This window comes from Triplophysa rosa, linkage group LG23, assembly GCF_024868665.1.
Source record: "Triplophysa rosa linkage group LG23, Trosa_1v2, whole genome shotgun sequence".
In the NCBI taxonomy this organism is placed as follows: Eukaryota; Metazoa; Chordata; class Actinopteri; order Cypriniformes; family Nemacheilidae; genus Triplophysa; species Triplophysa rosa.
In genome coordinates this window covers 19,533,020-19,550,673 of record NC_079912.1, presented here as the reverse complement: position 1 = coordinate 19,550,673, position 17,654 = coordinate 19,533,020, and the positions used below count along the sequence as shown (strand labels likewise).

The window sequence follows — 17,654 nt, the reverse complement described above, 5'->3', positions numbered from 1 at the left end:
TATCACATAACCCCAATGTTATCAACCCTTCACTGGTTACCCATTAAGTGTCGTATTGACTTTAAAGTTCTTTTAATTACTTATAAAGCCTTAAACGTTTTAGCCCCTACCTACATAACAGAGCGTCTACCACACTACAACCCATCACGCTCTCTAAGATCTCTAAACTCTGCACTTTTGATAACACCTAGAATAACTAAATCCACCAAAGGGGGCGGAGCTTTCTCAGACATAGCACCTAAACCCTGGAATAGGCTCCCCGATACTATTCGAGGGTCAGACACACTCTCCAATTTAAATCTAGATTAAAGACACATCTTTCAGCCAAGCATTAATGAAAAAATTAATGAACAGCAGCTACGCTAATTATTCTCTTTCTGCCCTCCTCCCCCGCCTCCTGCCCATCCCGAGGTAGGGAGAGATTACACCAGGCCCAGATGACCGTCATATGCCCATCCCAAACTAGAGATTACGCCAGCTCCGGCTGAACATCTCGTGCCATCCTCCTGCGAGAGCCTGCGGACTGACTGACCATCTCAGCTCCATCTCAGGCAATCCCATCCCCAACCAAGAACAAAGACGGACTACTTGTCACATTGATGCTAAATTTACAATACTTCGTATTAAATGCTAAACTTACATCATGTGACAGCAGTTTGAAGTTGTAGCTGCACTCAGTCACATTATGCCATCACTATTTTCCCTGCCTACAACATTCCTTTGTTGTCTGATATCAGTCACAAAATAAGACAAATATAGACCTAAACAGTTTCAACAAATGAAATTTCCTAAATCACAACTAATAATCTCTCCCTATTCTTCATAAACATTTACTCAGTAACTTTTAATCGAGTGCAGCTGTGACACGACAGAGGAGAACTGGCCCCCGGCTGAGACCTACGGTGGCCTACTAGTGCACATGACAACGAAATTTAAAAAGCAAATATAAGTTCACAACACAACGCAATCAAGCCACAACACAACGGAATCGAGTCACAACACAACGGAATCGAGTCACAACACAACGGAATCGAGTCACAACACAACGGAATCGAGTTACAACACAACGGAATAGAGCCACAACACAACGGAATAGAGGCACAACACAACGGAAATGCTCCCGACCACTAGGGGGCACTTTCGGCATGATAAATTAGGTCATGCCGGGTAGGAGGTGCGCGTTTTACTGGGGGTTGTTTTAGTGGTTTTGGTAGCCTTTTGCTTGTGTAAAGCATTTAAAAGGAAAGTGTGCTCTACTGTGGAAAAACTGAATGTCAATGGCAAACAATCTCATATGAACACATTTGCACAGCGCTTTTGAATGCTTGATTTTGATTGGCCAGTCATGACATTCTAATGTATGTTATGGCCCTTTCACCAGACTTGGCAGTTGGACAGAGTTGCTGCATTGCTGCTGTCTCTCATAGTGAAAATGTCTCTGGGCGGACGTTCAAGGTCACTAACCAGCCTTAAGTTGATGTATATTAATTTTTGCGGTAATGACAAATACTAATGACGCTCATTTTAGGCACAGTTTACTATGACATTTTACACGTATCGTGTATTTTAACTTGCAAATCAACCCACTCTGTATTCTTTATTTAAATCTCTGTATTTGTCTTCTTTTTGTTAGGTCATATAACTTCGGGAATTCCATTATTAAAACTATGTTCTCCGTGTTTTGAGCTCACTAAAATGTTGACAGGTTAAAGCCAGCGTGGATGCCGTTCACAAAAAGAGCGCTTGCGAAGAGTCGTGCCAGTGGAAGGATTTTGGGCACCGCTTGCGCACCACCTCCGTGCCGCCAACGAAACCCTCGCGTTTTGCAGCTTACCGCATGTCTCCCACTGGAAATGAGCTATAGACATTCACGACTGCCACTCAAAACTAATAACAGAGGATAATCCCGGTGCTTCGAATCACATTTACACAAACATCATATATACTGTAAATACACCATAAGATTATATTTGCATTGCATTGTCGCCTATTTGCATTGGCATTCTGCCTTAACAACCAGCATATGAGTTAACCTCCGCTGCTTCAATATAGCTAGCCTACATAATTTGGATTGAAAGAATGAATTCCAAAACCTCCACCGACATATCGTAGACTCGTAGAGTTTTTTTTTAACTGTGCATATGTGTTTAAATGATTTTAAATGCTAGAAACTGTATTGTGAGCTATACATTGGTCGTATTTACAATAGGCTAAGCGTGTAAATGAAATGATTTCTTTAACGTTGAAATTAAAGAATTAATGTTTTTCATGCTTTGCTTCTATTGTGTGTATATGAATTGAAATAATCAAGACTTTAAATGACTACGGCCAAAAACGATTTAATCAAAAATTAAACGATGAGCATTGAAAGGAAAATATTTAGTTTTTTTATTTTATTGTATTACTTATTTTCTTTGGTAAATGCAGAACAACAAACAGCAATGATGTGCATTAAAAACAAATTCCTTGATTACACGATCTTTAGCTAAATATTGTCAAATGGAATACGGAAATAAATGGCTGTGTCCACATTTATTTATGATTGTATGCATTATTTAACCTTTGGTTAAATAATTTATATTTACCATGCCATTTATATTTGCCTTAATTTATATTTACCATGGCCACCTGCCACTGACATTATGAATGCACTTGAAACGATGAGGAACAAGACAGGAAAAATTTGAGAAAATCTGACAAAATACAACTGAATAAGCTATTATTGGGATATTATTATATAGATGTTTTTAAATGACAAACACGGCTGTTTTCAAGGAAAATACACGTTTTATTATTTACAAATGCAAATTATTTACAAAAACCACACAGCAGCAGGTGCAATTACAACGAAACGTTTTCCTTCATGAAAAAGGATAGCCATCTTAAGCTAACATATTGTCAATCGAAAATAAAAGCTATAGTTTACGCTGTGTGTGTGTGTGTGCGTGTGTGTGTGTAAGGGTACAGAAGAACATACAGTCTTGTTTTAAACATGGCTAAGCAATCAAATTTCGATCCAGCGATCAAAACACGTTGTATTTTTTATTATTATTTTGATTAAAGTACTTTTCAACTTTAAAGGTTTTTTAACGGACGCAAATTTCGGACTCAATGTGCAATGGGCTTAAGCCTGCATTTAGATCCAGACAATGCCACAGTCTCCTATCTCAGTTTCAGTGAGCAAGCTCTGGACTTAAGTCTGCATTCGTTTTTTTACTGTTACGAATAATTGATTACTCTATTAAATATTGTTTTCATTACCAATTTATTTAACCTTTATTATGCATGCATAACCTCTAAAACAATTAACGCATAACCAAGTGTAAATAAACGTGAGCATTGCGGTTTTATGACTAACGAAACGGGAACATCTTGCTAATCTATATAAGGTTGCTCATCTATATCAGTAAATAGATCAATAGATTTGTTGGTTTAGCAGAAAGTCCAGTCGTCATCAGTAATTTAATGTGTTAATGTGTATAGTGGTCTTAAGCAGTCGTGTGCTGTTTTCTGACTAGAATCCGCTCCAGTTGAAAGAAAAAGTCTTAGAATGTTTGTCCTCGGCTTTAATAATCAGCTTGAAAATCCTTAATGCTCTCCCGGATCTCTCTCCCACTGCTGTCTGCACTGAACCAAGCACGGAAGTGCACACACGCCGAATGTGCCCATAAAAATATAGAACAATAATAAGAACTTTGGTGCCCCCTAGTGGTCGGGAGCATTTCCGTTGTGTTGTGGCTTTATTCCGTTGTGTTGTGGCTCTATTCCGTTGTGTTGTAACTCGATTCCGTTGTGTTGTGACTCGATTCCGTTGTGTTGTGACTCGATTCCGTTGTGTTGTGACTCGATTCCGTTGTGTTGTGACTCGATTCCGTTGTGTTGTGGCTTGATTGCGTTGTGTTGTGAACTTATATTTGCTTTTTAAATTTCGTTGTCATGTGCACTAGTAGGCCACCGTAGAGACCTCCCTTTTTTCTCCATTTATTTCTCAATGGAGTTTGGGTTCCTCGCCACAGGGCCGTGTTGGCTTGCTCACCGGGAGACTGCTGATATTAGATATTATTTACTAGAATGATCTTGATTGTTCTATAAACACCATGAGCTGTGCTGTGTTTGACCTTTTCTGTGTTTTTCTTATTTTCTCCTGTAAAGCTGCTTTGGAACAATGCACATTGTGAAAAACGCTATAGAAATCAAATCGAATTGAATTGAATTGAAAATGGGTGGGTGTGGAAGTCCATGCATTAAATAAATATGTTATGCTGTAATCTTCTTGATTAAGATCTAGTCGATGAATGAATAAGAACTAGAGGCACAACGAGGTCCAGAACGAGAACTATTAGGCCGAAATGTGTGTTTATTAGCGTTCAACACATTGTTACAGAGATTAATGGAATTAAAAGTGTTTTTAAAAATTAAAGATTAAAATGTTTTTGATAAAGAACACTCAAAGACACCCACGTATTTGCCACTTCGATGATCATCTCGTTTGATTAAAAGCGGTCAAATTATTTAAATTATTGGATGAGACCGATAGGTTTTCTTCATAAAATAAAATAAAACATATTCACAGAATAGACTTCAGAAAACAGGTGTTTGCGTTCGTGATAAATAAAGGCATTATTATTTTCCATCGAACAAATCTGAAACGTCAGGAACATCACAACACTCAAAGCGTCCCTTCAATGAGCGGCGCATTGCGTTCTCATTGGCTAAAAAAGACATCATCCGTTCCATCTTACAACCAATCGTCTACAAGGAGGGCGGGCCAAATAGTTTAAACCGCGTCCGTTGTATCCATCAACCAATCAGCGGATGGCAGGAAGGAGTGGCCGCCAATCATCGACGGGGGGCGGATACGCGTTGTGTGCCGAGTGTTGTGTGAGGGCGCTGGAGGGTGGGGTGCGAACCGAGACGCGCAGCTGGTTTGGTCGGATTTACTGTTGAGTTTACGGGTGAGTCGAGCTTATATACGGTGCTGTCTTTAAATGACTGTCGTATCTTTTTTGGGCGGGTTAGATTTTGCTTGGCATGACTTGAATCATCGTTTTCCTTTTGATTTTTGTCGATTCGTGTTTGATTTTGTCTTTAAGTTGTTTTAAATCGCGCAGGAAGAGTAGCTTGCTTGTTAGCAGTGTGTGGCTATTACATTAAAGTGCATTGATGCTTCAATATGATCTATAATGTCACTTTATATGTTTTATGGTGGCTTGATTAATAAATGAATAACGTCACTGACACACATTTGTTCTGTTTCATTTTGCTCTCTTTTTTCTTTTATGAATAGCCTTAATTTTCTGAGCACACTTCCTGTTTTGAGCAAATGCACTGAATGGGTTAGTTTGTTGGGATGTACTGGGATGTGCAACTTATAAATTGATATTATGTATTCAGTTCACATGTTGCACAAGTTTTGACTAAATACTGAGTGGCTGCAAAGCCCATTTTCCGTCTTTAGGGGCCTATCGAGCAAACAAAAGGCAATTGAACTGACTGGTGCAATTGAAATGCAATAATCTTGATCACAAGCAGCATGTTAAACGCCTTACTAACTGCTCAAAGACCAACTTTAACCTGATTTACAGAGTTAGATTGAAAAGTCTGAGACTACGAATGGAAATACACCTGTTGCACTACCTATTTAAATTATTAGGTTAGAGTCAACTTTATTGTCATTGTGCAGAGTACAAGTACAGGGTTATGAGGTAGAAAAGCAGAGATCAGCTCAATGCAAATGAATATAGATAAGGTGCAGATATAAGTGTAGGTATACAGAAGGTGCATTGTATAGAGATTAGATGTATACATTAAATGGCCAGTGGTCATATCAGCGTAAGTGTCAATAAGAAGACATGGTGTCAGCAGTATAGACTGATAGTAGAGACAAAGGCATGATAGAAAAACATGATATATTGTACAGAAGAGCAGCATTATAGGTATAGCGTCTCTCCAAAACTGGCAGATTATAGAAGTGTAATGGTCTGAGTGATGCATGGACAGGTTTTTTTGCACAAAGTAGTTTGCACATATTTGCAGAATATTTCTTCATTTTATGTCAGACCTTTTCTGTTTTGTTTTTTCTGTAATTTTTTTTAATCTTTAAACTATCTGCGTATTTCCAAATAGAACAAAATAGACTCATACTTGGACCTCAAAGATTTGAAGTGCACCAAATGTCAGTCGTAAGATGAAGTGGGTAATATTTTTGGATTAATAATGGTCAATAATTATATAAATTAATATCTATTGGCATATCAAAGCTACAGTTTGTAAAAACCGCCACTAGAGGGCGCACATTCAAAACAACAACAATGGCTGAGCTTGATGACGCTGTGAAGGAGCGTGGAATGATGGGATCTGTTGTCTTCAACTCCACCGCTGATGGCCATCAATCAGACGGGAAGGAGAAATCGTGTTAATCACATGTTTCTACGTCAGTAAAGGCGGTAACAGAGGGTTAACGCGGATATGACGCCATTGACAGGCGACCGCACAGCCCCGTGTCACTGTTTAAAATGGCGATTTTCTCACGATTTACAAGTCGTTGGAAACATTTGAGATATTGTAAGTACTCAACTGAAAAAAATATATAACACTGGCCTAGTGGTTTTTGGATATTTTACTGCAAAATTGTTACAAACTGCACCTTTAACACACGTTTAGTTCCCCCCAAGTCAGTTCAAAAACATTTTGTACTTCCAATGTATCAACACGTTTGTGTATAAATAAAATACATATAAATGATTGACCAATCATACAGTGTTCTAATAGCTAGTCTTTTGATTTGTTCCTCAAAAGGTGTATTGTATGGTTTAATAATCTCTGCCCCAGCAATAGATCAGATTTATAGTGACAGACATAATGTCCATGACTCCATGCTGTGTCTGGCTAAATATGGAACACCTCACCAGCATCTATAGCTTTAATCCATTAATGACACGAGAACCTTTTCTATTTCTTGAAGTATATGATTGCACAGGCTTGTTTGAAAATAATCAAATCATCCTTTGTGCCCATGTGTTCATTAAAGAGACACTTCACCCTAAAAATGAAACTTCTGTCATCATTCACTCACCTTCGAGTTGTTCCAAATCTGTATAAATGTCTTTGTACTGATGAACACACAGAGAGATATTTAAAAGAATGCTTGTAACCAAACAGTTCTTGGACCCCATTGACTTCCAGAGTAGGAAAAAATACTTTATTTTTTGTTCTGTTGAACACAAAAGAAGATATTTTGAAGAATGTGGGACAGCACGTGGGACCAAAGCGACTTACAAACGAGGTAAACAATGGAAGCAATTGGAACAACATAAGGACAACAAAAAGCGTAAGGGCAGTAAAACTGGTCTCATATAGCCCACCTCAGCATACAGAGCGAAGGGTTTTTTCTTTTTTTTTCTTTAAGGATAGAAAGACTAGAAAAAATACAGACGTCAGAACTAATCGGTCAGGTGTTGACGGAGAGATGTAGTCCAGTCTGGACAGGAGGAGAGCCTGGGCTAGGACTTGCGTAGCATGCTCGGACAGGAAAGGTCTAATTTTCCTAATGTTGTAGAGGATGAATCTACAGGACTGGGCAACATGATCCGTGAAGTTTAGCTGATCGTCGATCACCACTCCCAGGTTTCTGGCCGTTCTGGAAGATGTGATGGTAGATGAGCCCAGTTGAATGGAGAAGTTGTGATGACGCTTTGTGTCGGCCGGGATTACAAGCAGTTCTGTTTTTGCAAGGTTCAGATGCAGGTGATGGTCCTTCATCCAGAGCGAAATGTCGCTCAGGCATGCTGAAATGCGTGCAGAAACAGTCGGATCGTCAGGATGAAATGATGGGTGGAGTTGTGTATCATCCGCATAGCAGTGGTCGGAAAAGCCATGTTTCAGAATGACAGAGCCAAGGGATGTCATGTATATAGAAAATAGCAACGGACCAAGCACTGAGCCCTGAGGCACCCCTGTGTCGAGATGTTGGGACTCAGAGACCTCTCCTCTCCAGGATACTCTAAATGACCTACCTGAGAGGTAAGACCTGAACCATTGTAACACCACTCCAGAGACACCCATACCCTTGAGGGTCGACAGGAGGATGTGGTGGATAACGGTGTCAAAGGCGGCAGATAGATCCAGTAGGATGAGTTAGAGGCGGCTCTTGCCAGTCTCAGGGCTTCAATGACTGAGAGAAGCGCAGTCTCGGGGGAATGACCGATCTTGAAACCAGACTGGTTGCTGTCCAGGAGGTGGTTCTGTGTGAGAAAGGAGGAGAGCTGGTTACATACCACACGTTCAAGAGTTTGGCAATGAAGAAGTGGAGAGATACTGCTCTGTAGTTATCTAACCGTGCAGGATTAAGAGTGGGTTTCTTTAGTAAGGGTGACGGGCCTCTTTGAAGACTGTGGGAAATGTACCAGTGGTGAGAGATGAGTTGATAATGTGGGTCAGAGCGGGAACAACCGCTGGAGAGGATGAGTGGGGATGGGATCTAGCGGGCAGGTAGTCAGGTGGCTAGAAGAAATGATCTAGGAAACATCATCTTTCGAGAGAGAAAGAGGGGAGCGAGCATGTGTGAGGGGTTTTGGGCGTGTTGAAGAGGCGGCGGCGCAGAGAACTGACTGCTGATGGTGGTCGTTTTCTTTACGAAGAAAGATGCAAAATCATCAGCTGACTACCATTGGAATTTTTTCTGCTATGGGAGTCAATGGGGTCCAAGAACTGTTTGGTTACAAGCAGTCTTCCAAATATCTTTCTCTGTGGTCATCAGAACAAAGACATTTATACACATTTGGAACAACTCGAAGGTGAGGAAATGATGACAGAATTTTTATTTTTGGGTGAACTAAAAAAATGTTTTTGATTATCTTTATAAAATAGATACATCTATCTAGTTATGCTAAATTGTGAGTAGGGGTCTTCAAATACTATTTTTGTGGACGTTATGGGGACCTTGAAGTAGAGTTGTTATAGTTTTATTGTCAGTTTTATAAATATTTTGAATCAGCCCTTATTTGTTTTTATAGTCATTTAGGTTCATTTTTAGCAATTTTGTTATGTGCGTTTGTAATTGTATTATTTATTGATATTTTATTAAGTTGTTGTTATGTAACTTGAGTTTATTTTTAGCTTCATTTTGTATTTTCAGTTAATAATTTTAGTGCCTCAAACTTATTTTAATTTATTCCTGAGGTAATATTTCTAATTTCTGTTTAACGTTTTTCAAATAATATCTAGGCCAGTATTTTATTTAATTTCAGCAACCTTGCACTGAAGTCAATAAGTCTTGCATTACATTATTAATAATTATATTACACTTACTGTAAATAATGGCCATACTATATGAGCAAAAATGAGTGTCTCGTAAAGGTCTGGATGCATTTTGGAGTGAAATGCATAGATTATATGGATGATGATGTTAAAAGCCAAAGTTCCTCCTCTCACCCACCCTAGCACCCCTCCCATGGTCACGTGACTGTAGCTCAGTGAATCAGGCAGCAGGGAGACACACACACACACACACACACTCGCAGTTAGATACACGCACGGGGTTTACAGAGAACAAGCAGACGCAGAAGGCAGGGAACAAGCCCCCGACGTCCCTTTCCTCGTCCCTTCGAGTAATTCACAGAGCCAAATGCCCGGTCCGACACAAGCTCTGTCCCCCAATGGAGAGAACAACAACGACATCATTCCGGACAACGGGACCAACATCATTCCCTATAGAAAGAACACGGTGCGCGGCGAGCGCGCCTACAGGTAAACCAATGCCATTACCATCCGCCGGGAGCTTTACAAAGAAACGCCCTGCTCTATCCCAACTGGATTCAATTCATTTAGGTGAAAATGTTAGAAACGCTTTTATTTATGCATTTCCAATACGCGCGTACCGGGAACCACGGACTTCCAGTATGGCTGCGTAATGCGCTTCGGCGGGGCTCTTCCTGAGCCAGATATGGCGTTTCCCCGCTGGTGCAGTGATTAAAACCCGATTAAAACGCCTTCCAGTGAATGCATTCTTGCTTTTTGTGATTTTAAAACAACATGCACGTGATTTAAAAGAGATATTTGTTGAGATATACGCTGACAGGACGCGTTTCCAGGTTTTGACAGTGCGTGGCCTGTATTCACTAAGCGCTCAGCCGTTGCGTGACGTAATTCATTGCTTGTTTGTATTAAAAAATACGCTCAGGGTTTTATTTTGGTGTGCATGTTGTAACTAATGATGGTTTATGTTTTTACGCATGGGTAGAAATAATCACTCGAGTGTTGGTGATGTGTAAACGTGTTATGCGTTGATTCTGATGGGTGCTATTGTTGACACCCAGAGGGCTCTGCTGATTCCCCCGCATCGTTCATTCTACTAAACTGTTTATCTTTCCTGCTAAATTTAGGTGAATGTCTGCTCCACTATACGAAGCGCACTGTGTGCTTGGGTTTATTAAATAAATAACGTGATTTATCCTCAAATAGGAGTTTTAAGTCTTGTATCATTTATGTGGGAATTCCTCTGAGGTTTGGTGTGATGATGAATACTATATCTATACAATAGTATAATTATTGTAATACAATACTACAGTATTCTACAATCTACTAGTGTTTACTTTGCCTATTAGTAAATAAACAACAGTGTTTTTCATTCATGCTGTGATCGTACCTGCAACAGTGTTAAAAATGGCACTTTACTTTAGGTTTGTTCATGACCAAGTGTCCACATGAAACAATATTTTGAGATGTGTTTAGAACCGGTTACATTGATGTTCAGGGTTTCAAAGACATTAAGCAGAGTTTCTGTAGAGGACACAAAAGTCCCGAGTTCTCCACAACGGTCTAAGCTTTAAATTCTTTTATCATTTACTCACCTTTATGCCGTTTCAAACCTGAATGATTTTCTTTCTTCTGCAGAACAAAAGATATTTTAGCTATTGTATTTTCCATTGTATGAACACAAAACTACCGAGACATTTCTCAAAATATTCAACAGAAGAAAGAGTCACACATGTTTCGAACCACATGATGGTGAATGATGATGTTTTTTTATTTTTGGCTGAACTATCCATTTAAGACATTTTCTCACAATTTCATTATTTAGGCCAGTTTATGGACCTGACAATGTTAACTATTGAGTTTCGGACGGTGAGTGTTTTCATATTCTTTATGAGAATAACAGCAGAAAGAAACATTTTGGTATTAGCTATATTATAAAGCAACAATTTATAACTAAAAAGTTCAGAGAATGTGTAATAAAGTGAATAACTCTTGTAACAGATGCTAGATATGTGGGTCTCGGGCATTTGTTTTGTGTACATAAGACCAGTTGTTCAAACAATTTTGTTTCTAGTTCCAGTTTTGGGACCGGTTTCTAAACATGCCTTCAGTTTTATGGACGTGTTGCTTCAGTGCCAACGCCGTGGTGATAACATGCAATCACAAAACACTTATTTCAATCTGATCTGAACATTAAAATGACATTTTATCATCTTGATGGTATTCAGTTTCTTGTTAAGACCGGAGCTGTGCTATTCTCTTGAGATCATCTGCCAGTAGCGTGTCTGTCTCTACATCTGTCCGTGATGATGATGATAGTGATGATGTGTGTGTCTCGTCCACAGCTGGGGGATGGCGGTCAATGTGTATTCTACCTCAATCACTCAGGAGACTATGAGCAGGCATGACATCACCGCATGGGTGAATGATCTGCTCAGTCTAAACTACACTAAAGTTGAGCAGCTCTCATCAGGTAAGAACTTCCACATCGTGACACTTCAGAAATCCCGCTGGCTTTACACGGATGTGTCCTGTTAGCACCCCCTAAATATAATAAATAAATGCCTTTTGTGTGCGATGCTGTTGCTCGCTGCTGGAAGTCATACAGAATAAACCTGACTCACAATTAATGTTTAAGGCATCGTGAAACCTCAACTTTTTTTGTTGTAATGAGGTAAAAATCTGGGTTATGCATGACATTACTATTATTATTTCATGTATTTGGGCAGCAGGGGCATTGCTAGACATGAAGCTCTACTGGGGCACAGGCCCCCATTACTTTTCTGTCACTTTCTTCTTAAAAACCTGCTGTTCGCAAGAAGTATGCGACACGATGCATTATACAATACTTTCGTTGCTCTAACAACACCAAGGTCATGGGTTCCATCCCAGCGATTGCACATACTTAGAAACAAATGTATAGTATAGTATATACTATGTATGTATGTATGTAGTGGTCTGGCTTTTGTTGAAACCAGTAACTTAGTATTATCACCTATTGTGTTATTGCTCCTGTATGACATATCGCTTATTGCTCCCTGAACTCTCCGTAAGTCTCTTTGGATAAAAGCGTCTGCTAAATGACTAAATAAAATAAAGTTAAATAAAAATACAAACTTCCCTTGCTTAAACCACTACAGTGCAACAACACTGGAGAAGGTAAAATTGTATGTATTTTAAAATATGTAAGTATCTTCAACATACTTAACATAAACTTTATTAACATGTTTGCATGCACTGGATGGAAATAATGAAAGCAGAGAGAATTTTTTCAATCAATCATTACATCTTTTCAAGAATTTACAATTACAATATTTCAAGAAACCAGTTGTTTTATGGCTCCAACTAATATAAAGAACATATTTTATCTTTAAAAAAAAATACTGTATATATATATATATATATATATATATATATATATGTTCTGGTTTCACAGCCAAATCTAAACCAAGTGTACTGCATTAAACTGTGTAAAACAGTATAATAGCACATAGCCATAGGTACTGCCAACATTTTGCCCCGGTTTCACAGACACGGCTTAGCTTAAGCCAGGACCGTGCCTTAGTTGAATTAAGATATTTCTGTCACTTTTATAAAAATGCCTTAGAAGAATACATTACTGCTGTGCATCTTGAGACAAAACAATGGCACGGATATATTTTAAGATATTACTGGGCAAGTTATATTCAGTTAAAACAGGTCACACATTCATTTTAGACTGGGACTAGCCGTAAGCCTTGTCTGTGAAACCAGGCCAGATATGTCCTAAACTAGAGCTAGTAAATTAAATATTAATTTCATTTCTGAAAGTACAGAACACAAATGTTTTTCTGAGCAACAATGCAATTTTACAGACTTGTCAAAGGTTTTCCTCAAATGTCTGAGACGTGACTGGCTGGGCATGTACAGTAGTTTGTTTATCAAGTCTCACCTCCTTCAAACTCATCTTCTCATTTCTGCTTCCATTTCCCTGCTTTGCACAAACAAATTCTGATGTCCATCTACAGCGGCCATTAATGATCCAGTCAAAATAAGATGATCAGTATTATTTGGGAACTTGCTTTAGTTTTGTCATGTTTTCATAGCCCGCGTGCTGCAGTTGTGCAAGGAAACACACAGACTTGTGGACAGGGATTTCTGCAAGAAAGTACAGCACAAGTTTGTGTTTTCGGACCGGTTAAAATGCACAGCTGCGTCGCTTTTACAAGCGTGAATTAGGTTGCATATAGATCCGTTTTTTTGCCGCTTTATAGATTTATAATGGGGGCACGTGCCCCAGTAAAAGGGGTCTACTTGAAATGATGGTCATTTGAGATGTTCGTGTGATAACCAAACTTAAACTATTTTAGAGTTTCATGTTATGTAATGATGAAAGATTTAAAAAAAGATCACAAACACTATTTTTAAAGCACAGGTTTAGTGAGTGTTCTGGAATAACGGTGTTATTTTTAATCATAGCCGCAATTAGGAGCCATTTACACTCTTCATTGAGTCCTTTGATATTCAGTCAAGTTCATTGTAATTCATTCACACAATCAGTTCTGAGATCAGTTCTTGCTGATGAGATTTTTGACAAAGAGTAAATATATCAAAAGCTGATGGTTTTTCTAAAAAGGAAAAACTACACGCGACATCATTCGTATGTAGGCCTGTGAAATTAATCGCTGTCGATTTTCAGTTTAAGTTTTGGTCAACAATTCTGAAAACAAAATTTGGGCCGGATTGTCTAATTTAGGTTCATTATTTATATATTATTTATTTGAATGTATGGATTCATTTTATTTTTAATTTTTAATAATGTTATTAAGTTGAATCCAGTGTTAAATTGACAAGTTTATTTATTTATTATTAATTTATCTATTTACTGACAATGAGTAATTGTGATCTCAACATTGGGCAAAATAATCGCATAATTTTTGTTATAATCGAGCGTAATCTTGGAGATTTGAGGGAATATTAAACAAAAATCTGCTCCAATTTTTTTGTTTAAGTAATATAAAATTATTATTAATTGCAGTTTGTTTTATATATATATATTTTAACTGTCAAATGTTACAAGCTGTTTTTTTGTGAGACTATTTTCAGAAGTTTGTTTTTGAGGATGTTTTGTAAGATATAGTGTGTATTTCAAGGAAACCCCCAGGAAAGTTGTGCCATTAGATTTACTTATTAAAATGATTAGTTATTAATGAATTATTGAAGAATTGCATCCAGCAGCCCTAAACTCATGGGTTTTCATTGGTCGAAATGTGTTTGCACATTTCTGTGCTCTTGAATGACATCACCATCTTAATGTAGTTCCACCTAAGCTCAGGTCAGGCCAGAGTTATTTACAGTTCACCAAGACACTGAATATCCCCTGGATCACGTCCAGTTCCACCTTAAAGACAGAAACAGAACATCGATCTCGTCAATATGTCGTAGACGTGCCATTTTTATATGCGATAGATCGATCTCTCCGTGGGCCTGTTTTATTTCTTCGGATAAATCCGATCAAGTTTACTGCTGCTCTACCTCGGATGACTCTGATACTGAAAGGAAATCAAAAGGTGATGTTGCTGAAATGCAAAATAGGGCGGTGTAATGCGGTTTAGTGACATCCAGATCATTTCTGCGTTACAGGAGCGGCGTACTGTCAGTTCATGGACATGCTGTTTCCTGGCTGCATCAGTCTTAAGAAGGTGAAGTTCCAGGCCAAACTGGAGCATGAATACATCCACAACTTCAAACTCCTGCAGGCTTCCTTCAAGAGGATGAACGTCGACAAGGTGAGACCAATGTGAAACCCTGCCTGGCTGTATGAGCTGTATACGTAGTCTATCTGTATGATGTCATTTCCTTGTTTCCACATTTACTTCCTGTTTCCCCGCCTCTTAGATCATCCCTGTCGAGAAACTGGTCAAGGGACGGTTTCAAGACAACCTGGACTTCATTCAGTGGTTCAAGAAGTTCTTCGATGCCAACTACGACGGGAAGGAATACGACCCGCTGGAGGCCCGGCAGGGACAGGACGCTATTCCTCCTCCAGATCCCGGAGAGCAGATCTTCAACCTGCCGAAGAAATCCCTCCACGCCGCCAGCTCTCCCACCGCAGGTGCAGGTAACTTCGTTCTAAAGTCAGTCCATCTGTCACGAAAGGTCGCTTGAACATACGTATACATTTGAAGCGTCATTACGTGGCGTTCACTGGAAACCCATTTGTACGCAGGAGCCACTAGATCAGCCAGCTCAACCCCGAAAGCCTCCAGCGCCACCGCCACGTCTCGACCCTCGTCTGCTAAAAAGCTGCCGGTGCTGTCATCCACCCCCGCTAAAGGAGAGAAAGAGCTGGAAGCCCAAGTAACGCAACTAAACGAACAGGTGGACCCCATGAACCCCGTTCAAATCCACAAATAAACAAACAAAATCAAGGTGTCTAATCTTCATCTCACGTCTGTTCACACAGCTCAACACCATTAAGCTAGCGCTGGAAGGCGTGGAGAAGGAGCGGGACTTTTACTTCGGGAAGCTGCGGGAGGTTGAGCTCTTGTGTCAGGAGCAGGGTCAGGAGAGCGGAGCCTTCGGGGAGAGACTCATGGAGGTGTTGTACTCCGCAGATGAGCAGGTCGGTCGCAAACTCAGATTTAGATGGAACTGAAAATGCACGACGTGATTTCTGTAAGTAAAAAGAGTTTGTGTGCACGCAGGAGGCCGGCGGGGAGGGGCACGAGGCTCCTGCGCAGGAGGAGGACGTCCCAGACGACACGCAAGACGAATACTAAACAGCTGTCAATCACACACACACATACACGCACGCGGCCAGAGAACTGCTTTCGGGTTCAGCGTTTTCTCCAAACTCGTCATGGTTTCTTTTTTCCTTCGGTCTGTGAAGGACTGAGACAGATTGGCCAAATAATCGATTACGTCTTTTGTCCTTTGTTTTATTGTGATGTACATCTGACGGCTTAAATAACACAACGCAACTACGCTTTTCCTTTAGCCAAAGTCTTACCACACTGATGAAGTACTTTTTGATTTGGTGAGTTTTCTGCCCCAGTTCAGTAGTAGTGTTGTTGTTGTTGTTGTTTTTTAGAGGTTTTAGATTTGACATCTAAAATGGAACCGGGACATTTTAAAGAAACACTGCAATAACCATTTGTGATGTGGTTCAAATCATTTGGGAACAAAACCTTTTGGCTTATTTACAAAAATTGCTTGCACCAGAATACCATAGTAACTACAGTTTTTCTTACTCTTTTGACATTTGTGGTAACTTGGTGCTGCTAAGAATGACACGCATGATTCTGAAAGCTTCTTACAAAACAAATGAAGCTTCCAGCTACGAGCAATTTATCCGTCCTCATTTAATGCAGATACTGATGCACAGAACATTTCATGGTTAATGAACGAAAAAAGGTTTTTTGCCTCGTTGTTTTGTCTCATGTAAACAATACTGTAGAGACTATGGTATTTTGTCAATGGTTACCATGGTAAAATTGTTTTGTCTGACATAGGTTTGTGTTTTAAGCATTGGCGTTTAATGCATACTGGTTCTATGCATGGGAATATAAACTTTTTTAAGTTTTATATTATGTTGTATTTACTTTGAGCATTTTGTGTCTCAACTTCGCAGGGGTGGAAGCCAATGACAGTGTTTATTAGACTGCATTTCATTTCGAACCGTGCAATCCGTATTCTGCATCTTAACGTGTTAGTATTTTATTTTGTGTTGAGAAAAACAGGCATCATCTGAAGAAAACACTGCGTACTGAAGTTTTTACTTATGTTGTTGTAAAGCACAGGTCTTTATAGCAGAAGATCTTCTGAACAGAAAACAATATTCTCGTCAATATTATCTACAGGTCAACGCTTATGTCATTTATTATTGTGTACAATGAAAAGGAATGTAAACATATGTACTGTTAATAATTATAAATAGACAATGTTTTTCTTTTTTATTACCCTCACGGTATCTCCCCTTATGCATTCCCCAAATGTGTCGCATGTTTGCATTTTATTTGTGAATAACTTGACCTGCTTTTTACATACAGTATTTAATAAAAAAGAAAAGAAAAAATATGATGTTAAATGTTTTTTTTGTATGTTTAACTGTTAAATCTCTGGACGTATGGATAGACTTGCTCTAATAAAACCCATCACTTTAAAAGGAAGAAATGATTCATTTGTATTACTGCTAAATTTCTGTAGCTCAGTGGATTTCAGCCTTTTTGGCCCTCAGATTTTCTACAGAAAGAAGTACCAAGACACTAAGAAAGATATTTTAATTTAAGCTTATTTTAATGCTTGTTTTAATCTATTGCAAATAACTTTAAGCCATCTTAAGACAATTGCTTTAAAAGTGTCTGCGAAATGCATAAATATATAATGTTTAATAAAATGTAGCATTTAACAAGTTTAGA

At 39.0% G+C, this 17,654-nt stretch overlaps 1 protein-coding gene across 3 annotated transcripts; it reads left to right on the top strand.

The window, feature by feature from the left end:
* Positions 1–4,851: 4,851 nt before the first annotated feature.
* On the top strand, positions 4,852–17,403 carry mapre2 (microtubule-associated protein, RP/EB family, member 2). 3 transcript variants are annotated; one of them, XM_057322600.1, is made up of 7 exons: positions 4,852–4,955; positions 11,601–11,728; positions 14,878–15,023; positions 15,133–15,355; positions 15,464–15,615; positions 15,701–15,859; positions 15,942–17,403. In XM_057322600.1, exons 2-7 carry the CDS (start codon positions 11,608–11,610, stop codon positions 16,014–16,016), a joined length of 876 nt encoding a protein of 291 aa, XP_057178583.1. In that variant the 5' UTR covers positions 4,852–4,955; positions 11,601–11,607; the 3' UTR covers positions 16,017–17,403. The 3 variants fall into 3 exon arrangements, with proteins under 3 accessions (XP_057178583.1, XP_057178581.1, XP_057178580.1); XM_057322598.1 differs by lacking the exon at positions 4,852–4,955 and adding an exon at positions 9,473–9,747 and having other exon boundaries at positions 15,133–15,349; XM_057322597.1 differs by lacking the exon at positions 4,852–4,955 and adding an exon at positions 9,475–9,747.
* Positions 17,404–17,654: the final 251 nt, after the last annotated feature.